Source organism: Blennius ocellaris, assembly GCF_963422515.1.
Source record: "Blennius ocellaris genome assembly, chromosome: 21".
NCBI classification, from domain to species: domain Eukaryota; kingdom Metazoa; phylum Chordata; class Actinopteri; order Blenniiformes; family Blenniidae; genus Blennius; species Blennius ocellaris.
This window is the reverse complement of record NC_137670.1, coordinates 11864343-11879129: the sequence shown is the minus strand read 5'-3', so window position 1 is coordinate 11879129 and position 14787 is coordinate 11864343. Positions and strand designations below refer to the sequence as shown.

Genomic DNA, 14787 nt, shown 5'->3' with positions numbered 1-14787 from the left:
TCATTGAAATTGTCAAATATGCCTCATCACTCTAACAACTCCAAACCTCAGCTGAGGCCACTTTTAGTCAAACCTTTACCCCCAACCTTAAGTCCAAACTTGTCTTCAATTCAAATATAAATCCTCGTAGGTTGGTCCCCACCAGTATGGGAGAAACCACACACACAGATACACAGACAGTCGCCATCCAGCAGAGACCTCCTACATCCTCGAACACCCATGCAGTGTTTCACACGCCCCCAAAACTCACTACTGCATAGCTGAAAAAAACTCCACAACACCTCACTTTGCTTCTCTCTCAGACCTGCCTCTGAACCTTGAGTGGAAAGACGGGCAGACGAGGTTTATGAGAGTGCGGGCGCTGGTGGGACACCTGCGTAAGGCAAAATCTCAGTGAGAAAATACAAAAGAAGACAAAGACAAGGAGGTTTGAAAAGTTAACATTCAACACTGTGGACCCAGACGGCCTGAAATGATGTTGGTAATGCTCCTGATCATGCTGATGGTTGTGATGATAAAGATGGCAGCGGCCTCGGTGCCCAGCTCTGAAATGGACATCAAACCTGGACTTGAGACCACCAAACCATCACTATGCACTTACAAGGTGGGATGTGGGGTCACAGAGATGCCCTCCAACATCTGCAGTGACATCCAGACCTTGTGAGTACCCACACACACACACACACAAACGTGCAAATATTGTTCTAAACATTTCGATCGTCCGGCTCTACTTTCTCAAACACATTCCTGGAACACCAATGCAGAGTATATTCACAGTGTGATGGCTGCCTATCAATCAATTAATCTCTATCTATACTATTTTGGTCCAGCCTAACATCCAATCGCTCTCAGCTGCATTGCCATGATTATTGGGATCTTTATTCCTCTCCTCTCCTCTGAACAGCGCCCCCCCCCCAAAAAAAATAAATCTATTTTTACCCCGCCGCAGCATTTCTATTTTTATTTCTCTTGTTGTTGGACTGCTCCACTTTTATTCATCGAATAATTTAGTATTTTACTTTTACTATTTTAGTCTTGCAAGATACAGACATTGAAAAAGTAGTCTGCATTGAAGCAGTGGACCCGGTAGAAGCAAATTTTCACAATAACGTTAAAGCATCATAACTCATCATGATCATAATTCTTCACCTCATGTTGTAACAGACCTTATAAGGTCTTTCACACTCCTCATGAGCCACAAATATACTGACTTTGATGTGTAAAACTGATCGGGTCCCTCGACTCAACTGCACGCTTCATCGGTCAGTATTACAGAGAGTAAATCTAAAAATAGTGCCTCCCATTCACCCCTAAAGAGCCAGACGATGTGCAATGTTTACAAAATCCGTGAGCATGCATAATCATGGAGACTTTCCCATCTAATCCTCATTCATGTTCTCTTGGATGAAATTTGCATCGAGTTTGCCAACGCCGGTTTTGTCAAACCTTCATTAACTCAGGAAATGTATGCAAAGTATGCTTGGCTGCTCACCCTCAGCATGCTGCAGTCGCACAACAGATCCTCCTACACTGAGCTACTGAGTAGCCACAGGTTAAAAAATGTCATCTGGGGTTGATTCATGCGGACAAACAAATAGGTTTTATGTTTTGTTGTACTTCTGAGCCCACAATATCCATGTCAATGTCTATCCTTCAGTGCAACACGTTGCTACATTGTACGGTACTGCTATCAGGGAACAGTGTGAAACTGGTGGGAGTGCTATGCATCGTGTCGTCCGAGCAGTCATGCCACTGTGCAAAAATAACCTTAAAGCAAAAAGTTAGTAAAGCTGTTACGCAACCATGAAAGTAATACGCAACAACACACTCCTAGGATTTACCATTTTTTATTGTTGGTGCCAAGAAGAGCCCCAGTGTGTTCTCTACATGAAATATAGAGAACACATATTCATGTGAAAATATGGATCACTCTTTTTGTTAAAACTCAGATTGGTATCTCAGGACAAGCAGCCGACTGGATCATCGACTTCCTGTCAAACAGATACCAGTCCATTCTAATGAGCGGCTCCATTTCTCCCTTTTTAGAGGTCACCAAAGGCGTGCCACAGGGCACGGTCCTCGGACCCATTTTATTTTCTATTTATGTGAATGATCTGTGCAATAATTTACCAATGGCGTCAAACCAATTGACTGATGACACTATAATTTACTGTCGTTCTTTATCTCTGATTCAGGCGTTTGGGTTTTTTACAATCTGCTTTTACTGTTGTCCAATCCCGGCTGCGCAATTGAACGCAGAGAAAAGAAAAGTTATGGTCTTTAGACATTGTAAATAACCAGACAGTCTTCCAGTTATAACCACCACTCAGGGTAAACAAATAGAATGTGTCAGTAGTTATAAATATCTCAGTTTTGTTCTTGACCCAGAGCTTTCTTTTTAAGGGCGCATTGCAATTTTACTTCGCAAACTTCAAATCAAGATTGGATTATATTTTCATAATAGATCATGTTTCCCACTACGTGCTTGAAAACGCCTTTTGTCTGCAACCTCTTATCCATTATGGCGACGTCCTTTATATGAGTGCTTCATTGAAAAGTCTGCAGTCTTTTGAATACGTTGTACCATTGTGCCTTGAGGTTTGTGGCCGGTTATAGACGTGATGTGTGCTGCGGACCTCTTGGCCAGGTCAGCCTTGTCGAAGAGATCTTGATCTCAATGGCTTTTTTTTATTTTTTATTTTTTTACTTTCCTGGTTAAATAAAGGTTAATAATATAAACAATAAATAATAAATAAATAAATTATGTATCCTTGGGATGAGCTGTTTTATTCTAAGGAATGTCCTGTAGCAATATTTAGCATCGAACTCTGAGCGAGAGCTCTGTGGTATTGAATCTCTCAAAAGTTTCAAGGTGTTGCTCTTATCTCCAAACATTGATTAAAGGTGGTGCAAGTAGTTTCTGTGTCCTTGACACATCTCCACAGTGCCGAGGGTGACGGCCACTCGACGAAAACACTGACCTGTTTTTCCTTTGAGCCGTCAGAATGTTTTCAGGAGATCTCAAGGTCTCCAAAAGAAACGAGAGGACTGGTGAAAGATTCTGGCCCACCTGGAGCATTTTCAAACCCACACCGAAGTGTGCGAAAGGGGAGTTTGACGATATGCAACCATATCAGAACTTAAATAAATAAATCATTCACACATATTGACATAAGCATGTACCTTGTGGCACGTACTAGTGACTCTTCGCCACAGACGTGCACTGAATTCCTTGGTGGCAATGCGCGCGCTCATCCGTTCTGTTCCGCTTGAAGGTCAAGGCTCCGGAACAGTGAGGAGATTTACAAGTATGCAGCAGTAACTGAACTTTTAAACATGTGATCCAAAATTTCCAGATGGAAAAATCTAGATTAAAAAAAACCCAAAACAGCAGAGAAAAAAAATGTTGCATCTTGTTTGAGCTAATTCAGTCCCGGTGGTCAGTGTGTAGCCAAGAGCGCAAGTAAACGGCTGTTTCTGCACCAACAGGCAAGTTATCCAGACACAGATCAGAGAGATACCCTTGGGAGCCTTCACCAGCTTCAAGAACCTGAGGAATATGTAAGTGTGTGTGTATGTCTGTCGCTCATGTTTATTCTCGGATGTGGGGATGAGTGAAAAGAGGAGTTAGACTCAGGATATGGAGGGGGGGTGGGGGGGATGGAGCAATTGTGCAGAATCTTAAACTTTGATGCAGAGTTGGAATAAATATAAAATATTGAAAACATGTTTCTGGACTTGAGTGTTCACTAGATTATATTTGAGATGCAAACTTTTACTGTACTTGTGGTAAATGAGCAATCAAGTATGATCTTCATTAATTCATTTTTTTTTTTTTTTATGTCCCCCAAGTGCCAACAATAACTCACAGTTTTCCTTTGGCAAAAGACAGATATCAGATTTGTCCTCATTGATATAGTTGCTCGCCCTACTTTATCAATCCTTGCTGATAATTCAACGTAAGAGATGTCCAAAAAGCTCCTGAGGTAATGAGTCTGAGATATCATGCGGGGGTGGTTTCCAGCACTGGACTACAATCTTCTTGGCTGCAGTTCGGCCTGACAGCCAATTTCTTTTTGAGAGACAGACAAGAATCATGATTTAGGAGACGGACCACAGGATCAATCATTAGTGCCATTCCAATTAGACCAACAAAGGCAAAAAAAACTCGAATTTCAGAGCATTCCCATGCCACATGTATAAAGGAGCCAGCAGTCCTATGAAGGCAGAAACAACCATTTGGGTCAGGGACCAGTCCCACTTGGTGCCTAATTCACCATGTAAGTTAAGGTTTAGGATCAAATCTGAAATGAATAATATTGATGATTTGTGTTTTTGGAGGCCCCAGTTACTACGATTGTAAATGACAAAGGCATCTCCCAGAAGATATTGAGAGGATGTACCTGAGGTATTATTGTGAAAAAAAACTGTTTGTCAGCTTGTTTTTATTTTACATTTGAAGAAAAACGAGCATGTCCAAAGTATTCTACGACGTCCTCTGAGATTTTCCAGCATGCCAAACATCTTACATTTTTTAATAATACTTTGCACTGAAGCCAACAACCACAAACCAACTGCAGAGAGCAGATGTTTTTCACCTGTAGAGTTGAAAACTATTTTCCCCATTGAATCAGCATAACTAGGATGCTTTAGGACAGCCTAGAGTGTTTGGAATAGTAGACAATTTTGGATCTTCTCTTCCCATATACTGTGATAGTTTTCACAGTGTATGAGTACATTCGGACAAGCCACTTTGTGTTCAAATGTAAATATAAGCTGACAATGTTTTGTTTTGGTTTTTTTACAATGACTCTTGTACTTTGTCTTATAATCTTTTGGAAAAGCCTGTGTCCTTTCAGGTAAAAAAAAAAAAAAACAACAACAACAAAAAACTTGTTGGTTGAATAAAAATAACTTGAAGTCAAAACTTGCCCTGGAATATGAATATTTTTTTACATACATTTGTCTTGGAGCACATCATACTTAAAAAGGGGTCCTCTTGTCTTTTCATCAGTTCAAATATTGTTTTGGGGTTGTTGGGTTTTTTGTTGCCTTTTCACTGCTACATATGTTTTGTGTTACCTATCACTGTCTTTTTTTTAAATAATTATATCCATATCTCTATTCATATCAGTTACCTATTGCTGATTTCCCTCCTAGAGACATATGGGACAATAACATGCTGAAGACAGTTGGTGCATATGCCTTTGCCAACCTATCCCAGCTCACTTTAATGTGAGTATACTGTTGTTATTTGTTTGCAGGACTACTTTAATGGGTTCAGGGTAGAAATACAGGAAATATGTGGATAGAGTGTCACCCCAGTTGTCACCCTAGTCACTTTTTAAAAGCTACAGTATATGCCACATTTTATTCCCCTGTGTGTTTAGTCTCTGTAAAGGAACACCAAGAGCTGGAAACTCTGACAGACATAGTTGAGTAATATGTTCATCGGGGTGGCAGAGACAAAATATATCAGTGAGCAACTGTAACCGAAGGTCTGGTTACTTAAATGTTATGCTTTATGTCTCCCTAGCATAATATCTCAACACGTTGCTTTGAAAAGTATTGGACCTTTTGCCTTTTACAACCTTCCTGAACTCCTTGAAATGTAAGTATAAGTGGCAGGATAATAACAGTGGTGCAACCCTGTCATTCCGCGATCAGTGACTTTTACGAATGATTACATGATTACTGAATGTGCTCCTTTCAGACACATAACCAAGTCAATACGCCTGACCTACATCCACCCAAACGCATTCACCAACCTTGTGAAACTGCGGATCTTGTGAGTACTGAGTGAAAGTTCAACATTCTCTTTTCTCTTTTACTGAAATGATTGAGTCTAAGATGAGCTGTGGATGACAAGCCCACTTCTGAGAGCAAATGAATACATCATTTATATAAATCAAAAAAAAAAAAGTTCACTTAGTAAGATGCATTTCATTCATTTCTCACACATAAATTTCAGTTTGAAACAAACTCAAGCTCATGATATAATAAAAGTACTAATTCAAGACTGCTAAGAAAAATGTACACTAGTTGTTTTGCTGGCATTAATAGTAGTTGGATTATTAGTATGAATAGATTCGCTTTGGTGAAAAATCCTTTTCTTGTTATTATCTATTCTCTGTCGCTTATATTTTATGATAAACTGAGTGATTAAATACCCGCCTAATTCAGCATTATCATCTGATTCTATTATGTGACTTAACTGTGCCATTAAGAGAGACCACACATGAAATGTGTTGAAACTAAAAGCCTACTTTTATAAGCGCAATTGTCGCTCTCTCCAAATTACTGTGTGTGTGTGTGTATGCATGCATGTGTGTGTTTTCAGGCATTATAGCCTGAATGTAATGACATTTGGTGATTCAATCTTTTTAATGACAGGATCATCTCCAACACCGGGCTGAAAAGCTTCCCAACCTTCTCCAAGATCCGCTCTATGGCCCTCTTTCAGCTGTAGGTCTCAGTGCAATATCCAAATGAGCTACAAATGAGATACTCACCCACACACCCACTATTCCCGCACGCACGAATTTATAGGCCACCGTGTGCACACAGACTTAAATGTGCCCTGAAGAAATCACACCATCAGACATCCAATGCCGCAGTCAAACCCTGCGCGCTGAAGTAGTCCTTACACAACAGAATATGAGCAACACAAATCATGCCTCCCTACAGTCTCTCTTCCCTCGCCTTTGAAAAAAAATCCATGTTCAAACTATCCGACATCAGCTTCACAGAGAAAGTGGGTTTATCAGGGACTGGATCAAAATATATTTCAGCAGCATATATCTTCTGTTGTCTTGCTCAAAATGTTCTTTGGCCATTGAACTCCCCGATGTTTGCGGTTTATTGGATGTTTTTGATCTTTGTGCTATTTCAGTAATCTGGAGGATAACGGCCACATCGAGAAAGTCCCCGCCAATGTCTTCAGAGGCCTCAGCACTCAAACCATCATGGAGATGTAAGGGATTCATCACATTATTTAGAAGTCTGCCATGCTCACACAGATCCACTGCATTTGCATTGGTGAAAGTTCCCCGAAATGTTTTCTGCCCTCTTTACCGAGTGCATCTTCTCCTACTTGTCGGTGGAGGGGGGGGGATTCTCAGTTTCTAACACTTTTGCCTCTGTGTATTGCCTTTCATGTTTTCTCCCTTCAGCTTTCCTGAGATCCGTGCTCTGAATCATGCTCTGACTGAAATGTACTCTAATTTAGTTTTAAGTGTTTGTCGTCAATTGCTTGTCTCGGTGAACGTAAGATCAATGGCAGAGGGCTCATTGGGCACATCTGTTCAAGTACTATAATGCACATTTAATTAAGGTGTCTTTTATTTAAGTAGTTTTATTTTAAGCCAATACATACTACAATTTCAATCAATTTCAGAGGCACGCCATGTTTGTATTAAAATGATATCTGCAATTCACTTCAAGGATTAAAATAAGAATTAAGCTTTTTAGGTGAAAATAATTACTCCTGTCTAAAAGAGAATACATACTGCATTTTTAAAGAGTATATGGTATATAGAGTATATAGAAATGGTCAGAAATGACCGATCGTCCGTTACATAAAGGCAACACAATCCATCTCTCCGCACTTCTAAACTCAACAAAACTAAGCATCTTTCTGGGTGTTTCAGTGCATTAAAAAAATGTGGAAACACCAGGAGATGTGTGTGGGGGATGACTGCTTGGCCCAACTTTTGCTGGGCAACCAGTCAACTTCAGGAAGTTGCTCATCGTAGCCAAGTAGCTGTCTGGCACCTAACAGCCTGTCAAACTATTTCTTTAAATTCCGTTTTGTTTTTACACTTCATCAGAAAAAAAAAAAAAAAAAAACAATCTAATAACCAGTAGGTGGATTTTTTTTTTTTTTTTTCCAAACCCATGCTTGCTGCTTTCATGTTTTGTTTTTCTCTCTTCCAGTTTTTGTGCTTCGAGCTGCTGACGAGCAATAGTTTCGTTTAAACTGTGGCGTTAATGTGTCAGCAAGACTTCAGTCCATTATTCCGTGGTCCACTTTGAAAAGCAGGGAGTGCACATGTGAAATTTCATTTTTCCCTAATAGCCAACAAATTCACTGCAGCTTTAACAGTCATCCAATCATTGGATAAACGGCAGAATAAGAAAGAGCTAATTTACAATTTACTCATGATTTTGTACTGAAGTCCCATGTATTTGTTCAGCTTTTCTGACTGAGAACAAAGAGGTGCAAACATTAAAATTAGCACAATTCCAATAAGTCTGCAGTTGGGAATGTTCTGTGCTGGAGCCGCGTGACTCTAGTTTGGCTTCTCTTTCTAATGACAGACGGCTTTCCAGAAATGGCATCAAGGAGGTGGCAAATGACGCCTTCAATGGAACAAAGATGTACAGATTGTGAGTCACAGGCACAAACACAATCGCAAACAGACCAAATACAGGGGAAAAATATCAGCTTGCATATTTAATTTCTCTCTTTCTCTCTCTCGCCATCTAATTTTTTTTTTTTTTTTTTTTTTTCGTAGGTTCCTAAAAGGCAACCAACAGCTTACTCACATCAATCCCAACGCCTTCGTGGGTTCCAGTGAGTTGGTGGTACTGTAAGCATTACGTCCAACAGTAACACATGCCAACATGATTCACTCTCTTAATCATCTTTTATTAAACTCCAAACGTAGAGAAAATTTAAAAATAACGTGACATGCGTGGGAAAACTTAAAGATCCTGAGTAAAATATGAATGTTTAACCTCCAAAGAGGCATGTGTTTTTTGGGTTTCGTTTTTTTTTTTTTTGGTGGGGGTCCATTTGGAGGTGAAATCAGATAAATGTGATTGTTTCTTCTGAGCTTTCATCAGCGGTTTTCATCGCCTGCAATTATCACCTGGCAATCAGAAAGTGTCTTTCATCAAGCAACACTGCTGGCTGATTTCCATGCATGACTTCAATCTTGAATCCCAGTTTGTCCAATAAAAACTAATTGTTTTTTCATTTACTGATCCCCTTCATACTGTCGATAGCAAACGAAATTCCCTCAGTGTCGAATCCCACTTGCTCCTGCAGGGACATCTCACATACCGCCCTCAGCACTCTGCCGCACTCCATCCTCGGAGACCTCGAAATGCTGATCGCAGAATCCGCCTTCCATCTGAAAGAACTTCCTCCTCTGCAGTTCTTTACCAAACTGAACCGTGCCAATCTCACGTACCCGGCACACTGCTGCGCCTTCAAGAACATGCCCAGAAACAGGTATGTCTGTGCCGCTGCACACAATTTAAGAAAATTGTACAAACATTTGGCAAGAAAAATATGCCTTCCTCCTCACAGTCAGGATTTGTGAAAGAGTTGACCCTGCTCTCATACCTCACAATTAAAGGTGATGCCGCAGGCTGAAATAAGTCAGCTCAGCATCAGGGCTGAAAGCAGCACACACAGCCTGCCGCTGTTCAGTAATATTAAAACGGACTTTCATCAGCATCTCTAAAGCTCCTGCTTCACATCAGATAATCTTTTGTTTGGCTCATTTCAGTGTTTAGATAATTTACATTGCATTCATCATTCGAGTTGTGCACACAAGCAAAGCAGAATAAATCTTATGCAGTAAATCTTATGCAAACATTTGCAAATATTTACACAGATGAATTGACTGGGGGAGCTAGTTGCAATTGGATGTGCCAGTATGTTATATTAATTAATACGCAAAAGGCTCATTCTTCCCCAGGCAATTAAGCTATTTATTATGCAAGGTTTTTTTGTTGGGGGGGGGGGGGGCGTATTTCTAATGTGGCAGTATGACTTGATGTGTATGTATTTTATACTACTGTATATACTAATATAGAGAGCAGCAATTCCCTAAACATGGCGTTTGAGTGTTATAAGTAAAAGCTTGCATCTCAAACAAGATAAAGAAAATTATTTTGTTTATAGCTCTTTTTTGCACTTCCTGTGTGTTGCGTTGTGCCAGATCAGAGTGGAACAGCTTGTGCGCCCACCCTGAAGCTAGGGATGATGAACTGTTCTACTGGTCCAGGTGCTCCAACTCCAACTCCTTCACCTGCAGCCCAGCGCCAGACAATTTCAACCCTTGCGAGGACATCATGTCCCCCAGCCCTCTACGGGTGCTCATCTGGATCATCTCTATCCTGGCACTGCTGGGCAACGCAGTGGTTATCTTCGTATTATTAGGTAAGAAAGGTTCATGTTATGTCGTGTTTTTTTGCTGCATTAAAGGTCCCGTATCGTGCAAAATCCACTTTGGTTTTCTCACAGTGGTGTGTGTCGCCATATTCTGTGAATGAGGCCCGAGAAGTGAAGAAAGTCGATCAATTCCTTCACTTGTTTGGTCCACCTTGAGGAGAATGTGTGTGAATCACGGATTTTCCCTTCATGACATCACCTGGGGAAATAACCACTCTTTGTGATAGGGAATACTCCCTTTGACCCTCCTACATAGATGAGCTCAACCCTATAAAATTACATGGGCACCATTTTTTCTACCCAAAAGGGCCGTGCGAGAGGTTCTTTGAATATAATGTAAGACCTCTGACACCTATGTGAAATTGGGTAAAACTGTATAATTTGGGACCTTTAATGTCTACCTAACTGCATTTTTGAAGTTAACATAGTTTTTCTAAGTTTATGTTGAAGTCAGATGTGACAGTTTGTATTTCTAATACCTAAAAAAAAAAGTCTATCCAAATATGGGGGTTTTTCTATTAATATGCTTCTACTTCATGACTTTGTGTCATTAGGCAGCCGCTCCAAGCTGACTGTACCTCGCTTCCTCATGTGCCACTTGGCTTTCGCTGACCTCTGTATGGGCATCTACCTGGTGGTCATAGCAGCGATGGACATGCTCACTCGTGGCCGGTACTACAACCACGCCATAGACTGGCAGATGGGGTTTGGCTGCAAAGCCGCAGGCTTTTTCACGGTATGCAATGTGTGCGCGGTGCGCAAAAGAGAACGGTGACGACGCTCTGCGACGTGCACATTCCGATTGTGAAGTATCGTCTCTGCAGGTGTTCGCCAGCGAGCTGTCGGTGTTCACGTTGACAGCGATCACCGTGGAACGCTGGCACACCATCACACATGCTCTGCGGCTCGATCGCAGACTTCGCCTGAGACACGCGTGCATGATCATGACCGCAGGCTGGATCTTCTCTATGCTGGCTGCACTGCTTCCCACAGTTGGGGTCAGCAGCTACGGCAAAGTGAGTTCCCTCGTTTTTTTGCATTATAATATAGTAGTTCCATTACTTTAAAAAATATATATTATATTCACAGTTTAGTGTGTTAGTATCTTTTGTTATTTTTATTAATTCTGACTTATATGACTTACCCAACTTGTATGCCCTAGTTTTATATGGACCTGTGTCTGCAATATATATATATATATATATATATATATATATATATATATATATATATATATATATATATATATATATATATATATATATATATATATATATATATATATATATAGTGCTATCAATCAATTAAAATGTTTTTACTAATTTCACCATTTTCTGTAATTAATTGCGATTAATGGCATTGTTTTTCTAGTGAAGACTGAAGCTTGTAATGGGCATTTATTCATGGGAAACAACTGAATTAAAGTTGACTCAACACACTGACACCGTCTTTCACAAATTCAAAGACTATTTTTATAACGTCTTTTTAGCTTTGCGTGAAACTGTTTCTTTTGATGATTAGCAAAATACTAAAAACATAAATTAATAAATATCTAACATAAGTTAGTTGTGAACTTATTGCATGGACTAAGTGGCAATAATATACTGTAATATACACACACACTAGAAATAAACACCCATTGAGAGAGAGAGAGAGAGAGAGAGAGAGAGAGAGAGAGAGAGAGAGAGAGCACGCCCACGCAAGCAGACACTCATGCAGGATTGCCATGGAAAGAGAGAAAGAGGAGAAATCAATATTTTACCCGCAAGAGTTTCCTCCAGTTTTAGTAGTTTGTTGCCTGCTTGTCAGCCAACATGGCAACCTGCTGTTTCGCTGCAGAATTACTTCTGTGGTCGTTAAATTCGGCTTTACAAAGTAGAGCTAATGACTTTCACTTTCTCAATCAGCCGTCAGGGAACTTTTTAAAGTGGAACTTTCTGCCTTAATATTATTCCACTCGGTATTATGCTGCTTTGTATTCACTGTGCTGCGCCCAGAGACGCTGCACGTGCTGCTGCTCTGGTTAAGGGAGTAAAAAAAATAAAATAAACGGAAGTAAATAAAACTACAATAATTATGTAAAATGTATTTAACGCCTTTTTGGGTATGTTGGGCCATTATTTATGAGTTAGCTGTTACTTAATTTTTTTTTTTTGCCTTGTTTGATTTGCTCTGTTATGTTTGTTGTTTGTTTGTGTTAGTTTATCTTTGTTTTGTTATGTACCCATATGTCCGAAATGAACTAAACTAAATGTAAATAAGCAGAGGATAAAACTAATAATTAGTTTGTTAAAATACCCTTTTTTTTATTAATGAAGCGACCGTTCTATACCTTATTGTATCTCTATATTTTATCTTTCTTGTACAATATTGTGAAATACTGCATTCACCCATAAACATGTGTGAAGTATCTGAGTTTGTGTGGCTGAGGATTTATAACATGGTATATACTGTAAACTAACTTCTGCATTAGCAGTGTTTGGGTATACATTATAGCTGTTGTCTGCAGTTGAAGGTTATGCAATTAATTGTAAAACCAAGTTCTTGGTTACTTTTTCGATCACATAGAACACATCAGATAGTAAGACGGTTGTAAATTGTTTTAAAGCCTTTTAGCCTTTGGTGCAGCTACAATATGATTCAAATATGCAAACACTTTTCAGGAAACAATGAAATGCTTTAATTACAGCATCTTATATAGTTTGATGTGCTTTGAATACAAATATTTTTTACTGGGTTTATATATATATTTTACACATTGTCCCAGTAGCCTTTTAGATGTTGGATTGTACTTTTTTAGGCTTTTTTTTTTTTTTTTTCATTTGTAGGACAAGAGACACAGACAAAAAGAACAAAGAAAAAAAATGCTCTCAGCTGGAATCCCAAAAACAGCACTTGTAGAGTTTGCAGCTGCATCTTTCCACATCCAGGACATGTCTTTTCTTCACTGAGCAGCTGTGCTATGGAGCCACAATAACTTAAATATGTCATCATTTGTTGGCTTTGAATGTGTATCACAATTTATTTGGCGAACACACAAAAATATATTTTACATTTACAGAAGGCAAATGGTAATACAGGTCAGCATGTTGAGATTTAACAATACACCTATATGCAAATGCATGTCATGGCATTATTATAGAATAAATTATGTTGCAGAGTTGTTTTTAAATACTTTGCTAATTCTGCAAATCCTGCACAACCAATACCCATTCCACTTATCGCAATGTCCGTCAGCACCTTGATGAACTATTTATCGTTAGCTTTGATATTATAAGAACAAATGCACAAGTTACCAAATACGGCAACTTCACTGTGGCTGCTGATACCTCATGGTTTCTTCAAAATGTGTTCATGCAGGTGAGTATTTGCCTCCCCATGGACGTGGAGTCGGTGGCGTCCCAGGTCTATGTGGTTTCTCTTCTTCTCCTCAACATCGTGGCCTTCTTCCTCGTGTGCGGCTGCTACCTGAGCATCTACCTGACGTACCGAAAGCCCTCGTCCGCACCAGCCCACGCAGACACCCGTGTGGCCCAGCGTATGGCCGTGCTCATCTTCACCGACTTCATCTGCATGGCTCCCATCTTCTTCTTCGCTATCTCAGCCGCTCTCAAGCTGCCTCTCATCTCCGTCTCAGATTCCAAACTTCTGCTGGTCCTTTTCTACCCCATCAACTCGTGCGCCAACCCCTTCTTGTACGCCTTCTTCACCCGTACCTTCCGACGGGACTTCTTCATGCTCTCAGCTCGCTTTGGCCTTTTTAAGACCTGGGCACAGATTTACCGGACGGAGAGTTCGTCCTGTCAGCAGCCAGCATGGACTTCTCCAAAGAGCAGCCGCCTGACAATGCCTTCTTTGGCCAACACACTCAGTCTAGATGGGAAACAAGAGTACTGATTGTCACAAAAGAATATCTGTTGGTCCAGACTTTTGCTCAATTGCCTGAAAGAGTGTTGGATTATCCCTCCTACACAAGCCATATTACTACAGGCAAACAAAGAAAAATATTAGTTTTCAATGGAAGAAAACCCAAAAGTTAAAATCTTAACTTTTGACATATGCACTTGTTTTATTCAAATGGCCTCTGAACATGCTGCTAATTCCTTAAAGTAATACCTCTGCAATTAATTTTCATGATCCAATTGTATGTGGACTCTACATGGTCATCAGAGCTGTTCAGCCTCAGTGTTGTCTGTCCCAGTGAGAATGCCTGGTCAGTTGTATCGGAGCACAGTGTCCTCATCAAACTACGCAGGCAAATTCTGTGCTGTATGCAAGAAAACTGCAGATAGTTTGATCAAATCTGGGTCAAACAGCTGTCCCAGGTACCCTTTTTTTTTGTTTGTTTTAAGTTGATTGGAGTGGCGGGCGGGTGGGTTTTTGCTGTAACGTACTGCTTCGGGAAAAAAGGTAGAAAGAGTAGCAAACTGATGACTTCATCCTTACGCAACAAACAACATCCATCTGGTGTCTCAAAATAATCAAACAAAATTATGTACTTTGGAAACAGATTGACAGATAGGATCTTCGCATGCACGCATCAAGAAATGAACGTGGATTTCACTTTCAACGAGGTGATTGAATGATATTCATTAAGAAGG

The 14787-nt window shown here is 40.0% G+C and overlaps 1 protein-coding gene across 1 annotated transcript; it reads left to right on the top strand.

Moving 5' to 3' along the window:
• Nucleotides 1-520: 520 nt before the first annotated feature.
• Nucleotides 521-14083, top strand: fshr (follicle stimulating hormone receptor; the record flags this gene model as incomplete). Its single annotated transcript, XM_080517057.1, has 12 exons — nt 521-660; nt 5537-5611; nt 5714-5788; nt 6394-6465; nt 6893-6973; nt 8320-8388; nt 8517-8591; nt 9053-9238; nt 9954-10174; nt 10741-10922; nt 11011-11202; nt 13547-14083. The coding sequence occupies 12 exons, from the start codon at nt 521-523 to the stop codon at nt 14081-14083; spliced, it is 1905 nt and encodes a 634-aa protein (XP_080373183.1).
• Between the last annotated feature and the right edge of the window lie 704 nt (nt 14084-14787).